The sequence below is a fragment of the Panthera uncia genome (assembly GCF_023721935.1).
Source record: "Panthera uncia isolate 11264 chromosome C1 unlocalized genomic scaffold, Puncia_PCG_1.0 HiC_scaffold_3, whole genome shotgun sequence".
Taxonomy (NCBI): domain Eukaryota; kingdom Metazoa; phylum Chordata; class Mammalia; order Carnivora; family Felidae; genus Panthera; species Panthera uncia.
Window position 1 is genome coordinate 50,424,906 of NW_026057584.1, and position 13,846 is coordinate 50,438,751.

Genomic DNA, 13,846 nt, shown 5'->3' on the forward strand with positions numbered 1-13,846 from the left:
TGTACTAAATGACTCCCTATCTACCATCTGTTGTGTTTTCTCCTAAGTGGAACAAACTTGCTTCTGAAGAAATTTACTATAGTCACAAACTGCTCTTTATGGTCATTTTAGAGATAAAATTTCATAAACTCAAGTGAGCACTGATGTTTTGTAAGTGCCATCAGGTCAATGATGGGGAATGGACACCCACAACTCCCTGTGTGCTCTAAAGCGGGGGCATCATTTTTCTGCTTCTTGTTGACTCTGAGAAATGGCTGGATTAAAGCAGTGAAATATTTCAATGATGCAGGGCAAAGGTGACTTCCTGTTTTGTTTTAAGGTTTCTTTCTCTTCTCAATGAAAGCTGTGTTTTCTGACATTCTACAATCCTTTTGCTGGGTTAAAGGGCAGGGTGCAGGGCCTCAATAGGTCATTCCATTTACAATATGCCCTGAGAAGGCAGAGGGGGAGAGGAAGGAAAAGATGTGGCTCATTAGTGACAGAGAAGACCAGGAGGGGATCTGGTTTCTATTTTCTTCTCTAGATTGAGCTAATTTGGATGGGAAGGGTTTTATTGTTATCATCATCATGATTATTATTACCTGTGTGGTATAATTTTCCTGCACATTTCTTTCAAGTGTTAGGTGAAATCCTTGGTGACAAGAGTTGAATAATAAATGCCATTTTATTTTAGTGAGTAAAATCAGAAAACAAAACAAAACAAAAACCAGATACTTCAAAGCAGGTAGTTTTTCACTCTTCACCTTAAGAAGCAAAACTCCAAAGTTCTAATTCTGCAGGGCAAAGAAAAAAATGCTTTTTTAAAAACCCGTTTCTTGCTTCTGGTGGCCTACTTGTATTACGTACAGATTTCTTTCCTTTTTATGAAAGGCTGCCCCCCCCCTCCCCCGCCCACCACTTTGTTATTCATAATGCAGACTTCTGTAGTCCTGAACTCTGGGTTGATAAACCTTCACCACTGCACGCAGGGGTCTGTGTTTTCTGTGACTCGGACATTTAAAGTGACACTGCTGAAGTCCTTCCTCCTGAAGTCTGACTTTGCGCAGAGCTGGTGATGCGCAGAGGTAAAGCGGTAGTTTGCCTGAAGAGCTATCTCCAGGGAGTGAGGGTGCTTGGGTGGGCTCCCAAGTGGGGAACTTGGTACTCCTCCGTCAGGGATTGGGGTGGGCTTTCAGCGAGGGTCTGGGGGTTTTTCTTTGGAGCCAGCGTGGAGATGGGAAAGAGGTGCACGTCTCAAGTCAGCGCTGTGTTGCGTTACGGCATCCTGGCTGCTTCTCGAGGCTTCCCTCCCCTCTGTCTCCAACCCGCAGACCTTGTCTTTCCCCCCACCCCCACCCCCGCTCCCATCCCAGGAAGAGGAGCTGGCATTGGAGGGCTGGGACTGCACCGAGGGGTTGGCGGTGGGGGGTGGGGGCGGGGCTGCCTCTCTGGCCCGGAGGTGGGAAAGTGGAGCGCAGCGGGTCCGAGGCACAGATCTCTCGCGCCGAGGCTCCTCCGGCTGGTCCTTCCTGCCTGCGGCGGTCGCTGCTGCAGCAGCGTCAACTCCCACCAAGACCTGGATCTTTTTGCTCAGCCTACAAGAACTGAAACTCTTACAGCACCCTCCTCCCCCATTAGGAGTCTTTTCCCTCTGGTTTCCCCTCCCCCGCCCCAGCCCCTCCTTCCCTCGTTGGAGAATTTCATGCTTCTGTTAGCACCTTTTCATAATCCAGGGGACGTGACAGTCCAGAGCTCCAACTGCCTCAGCTGAATTCTACTTTTGATTTTATTTCTCCCTCGCTTCCTCTTGTTTTCCTCTAATCTGATTCATCTGCGAATCTGACGCTTCTGCCAGAGGGAGCGAGGAATAAATAGATGCTGCTGCCCCAGAAGGCTTAGACGTCGGGAAAGAACAGCCAGAGAGGCAGGGGCGGCGGCGGCCGGAGGCCGGCGGAGCTCGTGGGACCCCATTGGGGGAATTTGATCCAAGGAAAGAAACTGAGATCGTCGGGGGAGGAGAAGCTCCCAGATCATTGTGTCCACTTCCAGGGGGGAAGAGGGGACCGCGAAGCGGGCCTGTCGGCGTCCTCGGCACTGCTGAACCCTGCCCCGTCCTGCCGGGATCATGGTCTGCGGCGGTCCAGGAGGGATGCTGCTGCTGCGGGCCGGGCTGCTCGCCCTGGCTGCGCTCTGTCTGCTCTGGGTGCCCGGAGCACGAGCTGCAGCCTGCGAGCCCGTGCGCATCCCCCTGTGCAAGTCCCTGCCCTGGAACATGACCAAGATGCCCAACCACCTGCACCACAGCACCCAGGCTAACGCCATCCTGGCCATTGAGCAGTTCGAAGGTCTGCTGGGCACCCAGTGCAGCCCGGATCTGCTCTTCTTCCTCTGTGCCATGTATGCGCCCATCTGCACCATTGACTTCCAGCACGAGCCCATCAAGCCCTGCAAGTCTGTGTGCGAGAGGGCCCGGCAGGGCTGCGAGCCCATCCTCATCAAGTACCGCCACTCGTGGCCCGAGAGTCTGGCCTGCGAGGAGCTGCCTGTTTATGACCGTGGCGTGTGCATCTCTCCCGAGGCCATCGTTACCGCGGACGGAGCGGGTGAGTCCGGCTCTGGCCCAGCCTCCGTCCCGACCTTTAGCTACCCCACTTCTCGGAGTTTTTGTTACTCGCCTTTTACTCTCTAATTCTGCACCCCCCCCCCCCTTTTTTTTTCCTTGGGGTCGCTTCTCTTCATCACTCCTCTCTGGAGCACCACTTCTTTCTTCTCTCTTCCAGACTGATGCACTCCATTCCGATAGGCTATCCGTCTTTCTAAAACTTGCAGTTCATTCCACTCCCCGTCACACTCGTGCTCAACAGTGACCCTGCGCTTTCCATGCTTTCCATGTCTAAGTAACCACATCTTGCATAGTGATGCTCTTTTTTTACTTTCTTAATTTGTTTACAGTCACTGAACTTTCTTGCCGGATTCTCTTGCGTTCTCAATCACGCATTTTCCGTATTTTTCCTGTTGTAGCTGCTTGTCAAGATTGTATGGTGAAAACAGAAAAACTGAAGCACCATTTTCTTCTAATCATTAAAAATGCCTAGATAATTTCAGTAATCTTACTCCAACCCACAGATGTTAGTGATATGTGTTTGCTCAAAGTCCAATTTGAGCAATTACCTTCACCTTAAATTTCTTCGTCCTTTCAATGAGATAAATTGTTCTTCCATTCCAGACTGAAACAGCTGTGAAACATTGCTATGCACTGCTAATTAGCTTCTGTGACTTGCTCCCAGCCACAGAGCTGGCGAAGTGAATTGCTGGGCTCTTTTCACATTCCCACATGCCTTCAAGTCCTTTTGTAAATGACATATGGATGAAAGGAGTTATATTTAAGGTGTGCTATCATCATATGCTCACGTAATGTTACTTTTAATCTCACCCCTTGCCCTACTGTTTGTTATGCCCTGCAAATATGTCTTTAATACCTTATTTCATGCCTTTTGTGCTGTGTGTGCACCAACCACACATTCATTTTCATCTTTCCCTACTGTAAAGCTTGACTGTAGTTCTGCATTTAATGGAATCAACCACAAGTTGTTTTCTCACTAGTATTTGGTCTAATTAGGACAGTCATAACTCTGAAGACCCCAGCTAAACCTGGTTCATTATGGTTCATTTAATTCTCACTTAATAGCACTCCTACCAATTACCCCTCAACTCAAATTTCACCCTTCATAGAATTTCATATTTGTTATGGTCTGTTCTCTTTCATACCTTCCCCAGATGAACTCTGTTATTAAATGTGCTGACTCGATTGCCTCCTCTGTTCACTTCCTGGGTGTCAAATTTTTCCTCCTGCCACTTGACCTGCTCAGCTTAAGCTCAGGCCCATAGTCCATCTCTAGGTAACAGTTCTTGGCTGTCAGAGAATTGATTTGGAAAAATTGTTTTCTGTGCACATTGACATGCTTACCATAAAATGAGTGGAGAGGCAGAGAGTACAAATAGCTGTAAAACCAAAACTGAACAGAAAGATGCCAGAAGCTTTTCCATGGTCCCCTCACTTAATCACTCTTTGAATACACCTATTAAGTCGTCTTGGTTTTAATCAAGAACGAATAACTGGCTGTATAATGTAAGCAGAAAGAAATGTATTTCTTCTTAATCTTTGGGCTCAAAGAACACTCTTGAGTCACAGTCTGCGCAGCTTCTGGAAGAGCTTGGTCAGTTGCTGCCCTGGTTTGCCAGACACTTAGAATCTGTTAAATACTGGTGCTTTGCTCAGGCCAATGACCTGGAATGAGGTGGCTATGGTTCACTCTGAAATGCTTTCCTCCCGTTAAAGGAAAAGACTTGCTCTGAAACCTCTCTTCGAGATGGACCTCAAATGAGAGAGGTTTGGCAAGATGAACAGCTTTCAAACGCTGTGGTCAATATGGATGGGAAGCAGCTTCCTTAAGTGTCCCTGAATTACCTGTCGTTGGGGACCAAATGCAGAACAACTGCCTCATTGAAGCTCTCAAATAGGACATGCATGGAAACAATTTGTCACTAAGTGGGACATGATTTCTGAGCTGCTTTCAAAGGCCATAATAGCTGCTTTGTTGACAGCATCCTTGCTGGAAAAATAGGTAGGGGTAGGCGGCAGTAGGAACCATATTTTTGTGATGGTCTCCCTTTTCCCTCCCTTTACCACAACCTTCAGTGTGAGTCCTTGGCCCTGGCGGCAGGTGGGAGCTTAAGGGGAGGTGGGGATGGGGAATGGAGAGGTGGATTCTAACCCGAAGGGTCCCCTGGCTTCCAAGGCCAGCTTGCTGAAAATTTCATTCCCTATCCTGGGTCAAACTGTTGGACACCTGGAGTTACTTAGTAACTACCATATGTGGCCAGTTTAATTTATGATGCAATATACTGCTTGGTTCAGTGGGATAGGATAGTCCGTGAAGCAGCTTTTTTTCTTCCTCTAGGTATAAACAGAATCACTTATGTTTTATGACTAGAATCCAGCCGAATACAAAAATGAGGTCTCCCTGAATAAAAGAGGCCACCCTTCACATTCCTTCAATGCCAAGAGGATTTGCAAGTCCTACCATTTTCACATGGGTCTCTTCCCTCCTGGCACAGTAGGATTCCACAAGCAAGTTTAGGCCCATTTACGTGTTGAAATGGGGCAGTGCTTCAAACTACTTTTTGCTTTCGAAATACTAGGGGCCAGCATATGTTAAAAAAAAAAAAAAAAGATCCTATCCTGACCCTTACCAACAAATTCACATTAAATGTATTCTTTTTCCACATTGTATATTTACTATGGAGTTGTGGCTTCATGCACAACTGCTTTATCGGAGGATTCATTTCTGCCAGTTAAGACCTCTAGTCCTGTCTTCAGTATTGTATGGCGAGTAAAGAGTGTGGGTAGGAGCCCAGCAGGCCAGGTGTTGAATCTGGACTCTGCTTCCTATCAAGTGTTATTGCAGGGAAATTATATAACCTCTCTGGTTTAAAGTTTTCTGGTCTGTATCATGGCAACAGCACTGCCTACATCCCACAGGCATGGTGAAGATGAAGTTAAAGATCATGGTACCTGGGACATCGTCCCTAACAGATTGGTGCTGCTGCTATTGCTTTTTCGCCATGGGTATCATTGTGGTATCAAAATGATGTTTTCTTTTTTGAAACGGTAGGCTGGTCAATGCAGATACAGCCTAGATCACTTCAGCTCTGGAAAACAAGCTCCATACGGGGACCCACCTGGACAAGCAGATCTTACTTCTGAACACACAAGCTTAATATTTCATTTTACACAAATTAACCTGGACCTCGGGATCAAGAACAAATCCCTTTGGGAGCAACAGGAAGAGAGAATGAGTCTGATGGATGTCTGTTAATTATAAATAGTTGATCTTGGATGTGTAGAGATCAAGAATTTAAGAAAACTTATGTATGATATTTCCCAGCTATTTATTCAGTACCCATGGTTCACCATGCCAAGGGTTTTATAATCAATCCTCAGTCATTGCTGGTTTCTGCGGTAGTGTTAGCTCGTCACCTCAGTTCTGGCTCAACACATTTCGCCAGGCCCTCTCTTGCTGCCTGGACCATGCCAGCTTTCACATGCATGTACTGCTGTTTAGTCATATCTCTGCTCTCTGAGAAACAGGCAGCCTTTTCTTCAGCCCTGCTCTACAAATATTTGAGGGGCCAAATACCGAGAAGGAAAAATTATTTAGTGTGATAGGAGGAAAATGGAATGGAAAGAAGAAATGGAAATTTTAGATTAAGACTGGAGAGAACACAGTTTTAAAGATTTTTAAAAATTTTTTTATTTAGAGAGAGCATGAGCAGGGAAGGGGCAGAGAGAGAGAAAGAGAGAAAGAGTCCCAGGCAGGCTCCATGCTGCCAGCTGCGAGCCTGACATGGGGCTTGAACTCACGAACTGTGAGATTGTGACCTGAGATGAAACCAAGATTCAGACGCTTAACCGCCTGAGCCACCCAGGCACCCCTAAAGATGCTTCATTACATAAAATACTGAAAGGCATTCTGGGTGGGGTAGGGAAGAGACTATCTCAGAGAGTTACGGTATTTCATCACAGCTGACCTAATTATTTGTGGTAATAAAATCTTATGTAGCCCCCAAATCTTAATGATTCATTTTTTAAAATTTCATTCCTACCAGACTTCCAAATAGTTGTTGCTATAAATAGCAAAACTGACTTAAGTTCTATTTGGCCTTTCTCTCTCTGCTAGGTGTATAGAAAGAAGAGACATACAGTTTTGAATAATTAAGAATTGGTTATATTTCTGCAATTGCACAGTTTTAGAGCTCTAGACCCTTAGTTGGTATTCCACCTTTGCCATTAATGTTAGACCTTGAGCAAGTCATTCAAGATTGACATTGTGAATAGAGAAGAATAAGAGAACTATTCATGTGAAGTGATCGATGAATGGCAAAGCACAATGTAAGTGTTTAATAACAATGTGATTGAGGAAAGGATATGTCCTCTCATGGATTGTTAGCAACCAGAATAAGAACTAATAACACTAGCATGTTTCATCTGCTGTTTTAAGTGTGTTATGCATTTCAATTTACTGTAATAACTACCTGGTGGGTACTATTATTCCCATTTTGAAGAAAAGGAAGCTGAGGCATATAAGTGACTTGTGCAAGGTCATAAAGCTATTAAGAGAGAGAAGATTCAAACCAGAAATCATTCTCCAATACACTTGCTGTCTTAAGAAGAAAGAGGTGATTCATAACTTTTGAGAGAATCTGTGTCTTTTGACTGTCAGATTGCAGTTAATGGATCAAGTTTTGTCCATTGTATTTCGAAAGCTCACTTATATATAGCTTAAGAGAATAAAAGACAGCTCTGGACAGGGATTCCAAAAGATAAGAGATAACTACTTCACTACACTTTTGAGATAAGAGTACATTCCAGATTCTCACATCTAATCCCGAGCCCTTCAATCTCATCATGCCACAAAGTGAACTCCTCCTTTCCTTCTCCTCATTTGCCTATTCTTTTTGAGTATTTTTTTATATGGTTACGAGGCACCAGCATACCCATGCTCCAGGCCTGGGAGTCATCCTTGATTCTACCCTATTCTTTACCGCCCCCCGCCCCCCCCCCCCCCACCATTAATGGGTATTAAGTGCTATGGATCTACTCTGAATCCAGTTTCCTTCCCTCCTTCTCTGATGCTGCTCTCTAAGTTTGGGTCTCCACATATGTCACATGGATTATGGCCATGGGGTAATAATCGGCTTGCTTACTTCCGGTATTGTCCCTCCATATTCCAACAGGGTGATCTTTCTGAAATGTCAATCTGTTGCTTAAAATCCTTTGGTGTCTGTCTCTAGCCTTTGTGACTTCATCCCTTCCTACCTCTCTAGCTTCATTTCTCTCTGCTCACAACTTTCTCTATTTTAGCCACACTGGAAGACTTGCAGGTCCCTTGGTGAGTACTGCAATTTCTTTCCATATTTCTTACACATGTGATTTTCTATGTGGAACGCACCCCCCACCCAACCCTCCCCAGCTCCTTTAGGACTCTTCTTCTGGAAACTTCTATGACCCCTACTAGAAATTCTTGGGGCATACAACCTAATAATGCCTGCTATTTTAACTTAGGATGATACTGTTGGAATTCCTAAGTTTAACTTTATGAAAACATTTTTTTTTGGATTATTTATGACCAGACAACTTTTTTCTCTTATAATTCTACCAATTGACTTCTAAGCACTTTTAAAAATGAAGAAACATTTTTCTGTAAGAATGAGAGTAGTAAAACCACTTTCCTAGATTCAACTATATCAAAGGGTTGTTTTTTTTCCAAGAGATTTTTTTTCATTTTTATTTCAACATTTCGACACTAAACAATTATTTTACATGTGGTTTAATATAATTTCTTCATTTACAAAAAGATCATTTTGGTATAGGTCATATATGTATTATTATTGGAATTATTCAGAAATAAAACCATTGATTGGCATGTTACTTTAACACTTGGATACATTTATCATGAATAAAGTCTTTGCATAGAATAAAAGTCATTAAATTAATAGTATATGACTAAGTCAAACCTAATGTTTTAGAATCAAGTATTTGTTGCCTGCCTATTTGATGGTTACTGTCTTTCCTTGTACAGAGCTTTTTAAATACCAGATGATGATTACTAAGCCTGAGAATGTAATTGATTAATAGTAATTTTGAGTACTATTGTCCTAACATGGTATTAACCACTCCTTTTAAAATTTATTCATGATGTATCCTATGAAGAAAAAGGACAGAAGAAGAATGTTATTTTCTGTTAGGATAAACAGAACAAACTTCAATAAGTTATTTAACATAACGTATTAATACAAATCTAAAACTTATATAAAAGTACTGAGTTGAAGTAGCAATAGGAATGGATAGCTAAGTTCAGCAAGTCTCACAGGGTGTTTTGCTGAGGCACTCTTATTCACTAGAGGCAGCTTTTTTATTTTTCCTTTTTTAAAAATATTTATTTATTTTTGAGAGGTGGGTTGGGAGGGACAGAGAGAGACAGAGAGAGAATCCCAAGCAGGCTCTGCACTGTCAGTGCAAAGCCTGACACAGGGCTCAAACTCACAAACTGAGATCATGACCTGAGCCTAAATCAAGAGTCAGACCTTAACTGACTGAGCCACCCAGGCTCCCCTAGAGGCTGCTTTCCTAACCAGAACACTGAAGAACTTTATATAATTACTATTTATCATTCATCGTTACCATTTTCTTGGATTATGGGATCATGAAAAGAGTCCTTGACAATTTCCAATTATTACCACATCTATTAATTGCACTGGTCCCTGCATGGTATGCTTTCTTTCTGCTGAACAACTGTTTACAGGTAACAAAGGGCATGAGAATGTTTTCTGAATGTTTTCTTCAGGCACCAAGAATTTAAATATATGCTAGTAATGTGTGATACATCTATTTATTGAAGAGATGTGTTGGCTTCTTTTAGTCATCAAGACCCAAGTGTTGGGTGAATGCCTAATATGTGCATGGACTTCATGGTGTCAGAAATTGCGTGAGACTCAAAAACTTACCAAATCCTGAAATTTTATGCACAATTGAGGAGAACTCAAAAGAGCATATCCTCTTTCAGTCACACAAAATAGATCTTGTCCTTATTTGACCTATAAGTAATAGCGTGCCAAGCTCATGGCACTAATAAGAATCCACTTCCTTGAGACATGACTGAATTAGATTTAATTAAATTGATGACTGAATTAGATTTTTATATGGGAATTCTCAAAATAATAATGAATAAATTATGATTCTTTATTTTATCACTTTCAGATTTTCCTATGGATTCTAGTAATGGAAACTGTAGAGGAGCCAGTGGTGAGTACATCACTATCTTCCTAGTTTTCATTTGTAGTCAAATTAGTCTTTGTAACCTAGATACTCAAGTCTTATCTGGGGACTTCAGTACACTATGTTTTTGTTTTTAATATTTATTATTTTTGAGAGGGAGGAAAAGAGTGGGGGAGGGAAAGAGAGAGAGGGAGAGAGGGGGATAGAAGATCTGAAGCGGGCTCTGTGCTGACAGCAGAGAGCCCGATGTGGGGCTTGAACTCATGAATTGTGAGATCATGACCTCAGCTGAAGTTGGACACTTAACCGACTGAACCACCCAGGCACCACCCTGTACCCTAAGTTTTAACAGTAAATGTGGGGACCTGGTTGGCTCAGTTGGTTAAACGTCTATCCAGCTCTTGATTTCAGCTCACAGTTTGTGAGATTGAGCCCCACATTGGGCTCTGCACTTACAGCGTGGAGCCTACTTGGAATTTTCTCCCTTCCTCTCTCTGCTCCTCCCCACTTGCCCATGAGTGCTCTCACTCTCTCTCTTTCAAAAATAAATAAATAAAAATAAAACATTTAAAAAGTAAACTTAATTATTTATATCTTATTTTAAAAATGAACATATAATAAAATTGACCTTTTGGCCACTAAAAATTGTGTGGATTTTATGAGTTCTATGAATTTTAATGCATATATAGACTTGTGTAAACACTACCACAGTCGAGACACAGGATAGTTGTATCACCTCAAAAGAAACTTCCTCATACTATCTCTTTCTAATTACAAGCTTCTCCCACCCTTAACCACTGGTGATCACTGATCTATTCTCCACTATAGCTTTGTAGTTTTGAGATGATCATATGAATGGAATGGTAGGGGCGCCTGGGTGGCTCAGTCGGTTAAGTGTCCTACTTCAACTCAGGTCACGATCTTGCGGTCCGTGAGTTCGAGCCCCGCGTGGGGCTCTGGGCTGATGGCTCGGAGCCTGGAACCTGCTTCTGATTCTGTGTCTCCCTCTCTCTCTGCCCCTCCCCCGTTCATGCTCTGTCTCTCTCTGTCTCAAAAATAAATAAATGTTAAAAAAAAAGAAAAAAAAAATAAATGGAATGGTAGAGTATGTAACCTTTTGAGATTGGCTTATTTCACTTATAATGCCTTTGAGATTCATCCAAGTTGTTACTGCATGTAGCAATCGTTGATTCATTTTAATTCCCAAATATTTTATTACTTGAGTCTATTACCATTTGTTTATCCATTCGTGCCTTGAAGGATAATTGAGCTGTTTCAAGCTTTTGTAAGTCATGGGTAGATCTACTATAAACATTTGTGTATAAGTTTTTGTATAAACATAAGTTTTCATTTCTCTAGGGTAAATATCTGGGAATAAACTTACTGGGGTTAGATAGTAAGGGTATGTTTAACTTTGTAAAAAAAAGCTGCCGAACTGTTTCCAAAAATGGCTGTTCGATTTTGCACTAGTGGTGTGTAAGTGTTCCCCTTGCTGTGCATCCTCTCTGGGATGTGGTTTTTTCAGTTTTTTATTTTTTAAATCTTAGCCGTTTTAATAGCTGTGTAGTGATAGCACATACCTATTACAGAAGTGATATATTCTGAATATAAAGAACCATCTTTTGGTTTCATTGATTTTTCTCTATTTATTTGCAACTTTATTGATTTCTGCTCCTCAGTATTTCCTTCCTTTGCTTAAGATTTACTTTGCTGTCTGTTTTTCCCGTAAGGTAGAAGCTTAGGTTATGAGTTGAGACCTTTATTCTTGTCTAGTATAGTAATTTGATGCTAAGAATGGCTTTATTTGCATCTCACAAAGTTTGATAGGTTTTATTTTAATATTCTTTACTTTAAAATAGTTTATAATTTCCCTTGAGACTACATATTTGACTTATGAATTATTTAGGATTGTGCTGTTAAATTTGCTGCTGTTTGGAGATTTTTCTCTTTGCTTTATGTTATTCTAATTCTACTATAGAGAATACACTTTGTATAATTTTGATTCTTTTAAATTTGTTAGGGTTTATTCTATGACCCAGGATATGATTTGGTGAATGCTTTGTTTACACTTGGGGGAAAAAATATATATATATATTCTGCAATTGTTGGGAGGAATGTTCTTTAAATGTCAATTAGATTAGTTAATACTGTTGTTTAGTACTTTTATAGTCTTGCCTGTTTTCTGTCTACTAGATCTATTGATCATTGTGAGATGAATAAATCTCCAAATATCGTAGATGTTTCTATTTCTCTTTCAGTTCTGTTTTTTTCATGTACAGGTATTCTGAAACTGTTATTTGGTGCATTCACAGTATTTTTGTAATTTTTGTTTACTTTGAGAGAGAACAAGAGAGAGAGAGCAGGCGAAGGACAGAGAGAAAGGGAGAGAGATATTCCCAAGCAGGCTCTGCACTGACAATGCAGACATGGAGCTCGAACTCATGAACCAGGAGGTCATGACTTGTGCTGAAATCAAGAGTTGGACACTTGGGGCTCCTGGGTGGCTCAGTTGGTTGGGCGTCTGACTTTGGCTCAGGTCATGATCTCGCGGTCCGTGAGTTCGAGCCCCACATCAGGCTCTGTGCTGAGAGCTCAGAGCCTGGAGCCTGTTTCATATTTTGTGTCTCCCTCTCTCTCTGACCTTCCCCCATTCATGCTCTGTCTCTCTCTGTCTCAAAAATGAATAAACGTTAAAAAAAATTTTTTTTAAAGAGTTGGACACTCAATTGACTTAGCCACCCAACCGCCCCCACAATTAGTGTTTTTATGTCTTATTGGAGAATTGACCCTTCATAATGTAATGTCGCTCTTTATCTCTGGTAGTTTTCTCTGCTTTAAAATCTATTTTCTTTGACATTAATATAGCTACTTCAATTTTTCTTTTTATCAGTATTTACAAGGTGTATCTTTACCCTTTTACTTTTAACATACCTACATTATTATGTTCTAAACAAATTTCTTGTAGACCTAGTATAATTGGGTCATTTTTTGGTTGGAATTGGTTTTTTTGTTCTTTTAACCAATCTTTGTCTTTTGATTGGTGCATTGAGATATTTACATCTAATGTGGTTATTGTTATGTTTTTATTTAGATCTACCATTTTATTATTTGTTTGTTTGTTCCCGCTCTTTTTCATTCCTGTGTTCTATATCCTGATTCATGTTGGATTATTTGAATCTCTCTTCCTCATGCACACATGTGTATGTATCTCTCTGTGTTATACGTTTATCTTGTGAATATATATATATAATGACAGTATATGTAGTTGTATTTTTTCTTTAAGCCATTAAAAATGTTTTAAACAACTCAGGGGGAGAATAGGGGTGCCTAGGTGGCTCAGTTGGTTGAGCGTCCAGCTCTGGATTTCGGCTCAGGTCATGATTGATCCCAGTGTCATGGGATCAAGCCCTGTGTTGAGCTCCACACTGGGTGTGGAGCCTGCTTAAGATTCTCATTCTCTCTCTCTCTCTCTCTCTCTCTCTCTCCCTCCCTCCCTCCCCCTCTGCCCCCCACTCATGTCCTTGTTCTCTCTCTCTCTCAAAATAAAAAAAAAAAAAGAGAGAATAGTCTACTGTGTTTACATAGATGTTTCTATTTCTATTGTTTTTTCCTGATTTCCAGTATTCCTTCTACCTGAAGAACTTCCTTCAACATTTCTTTTAAAGCAGTTCTGGTGGCAATAAATTCTCTCAGTTTTGCTTTATCTGAAAATGTCTAGATTTCACCTTCATTCCTGAAGGGTATTTTCATTGGATATAGAATTCCGGGTTGGCAGTTCATTCAGTGTTTAAAAAAGTTATTCCACTTACTTCTGTGTTTCTCAAGGGAAATTGGTAGTCATTCAAATCATTGTTACCCTGTATATAATGTGTCAGTTTTCTCTGGTTGCTTTCAAGGCTTTTTTCTTGGTGTTTAGTTTTTAGCAGTTGGATTGTGCTATGCCTGGACATTGATTTCTTTGGTTTTAACCTGTTTAGGGTTAATGGAGTTTCTTGAGTCTATAAATTTTTGCCTTGTGTCAAATTTGGG

The 13,846-nt window shown here is 41.4% G+C and overlaps 1 protein-coding gene across 2 annotated transcripts in view; it reads left to right on the forward strand.

Annotated features, from left to right (window-relative positions):
* The first annotated feature begins 958 nt into the window (after positions 1-958).
* FRZB (frizzled related protein) overlaps positions 959-13,846 on the forward strand; it is a 32,434-nt gene continuing 19,546 nt past the window's right edge. The window contains exons 1-3 of one of the 2 annotated variants that reach the window (XM_049615387.1): positions 959-1,064; positions 1,835-2,582; positions 9,800-9,844. In XM_049615387.1, the coding sequence (XP_049471344.1) occupies positions 2,105-2,582; positions 9,800-9,844 (523 nt within the window). In that variant the 5' untranslated portion in view covers positions 959-1,064; positions 1,835-2,104. Of the gene's footprint in view, positions 1,065-1,444; positions 2,583-9,799; positions 9,845-13,846 lie in introns of those variants that run through there. The other variant, XM_049615386.1, reaches the window with a different exon arrangement.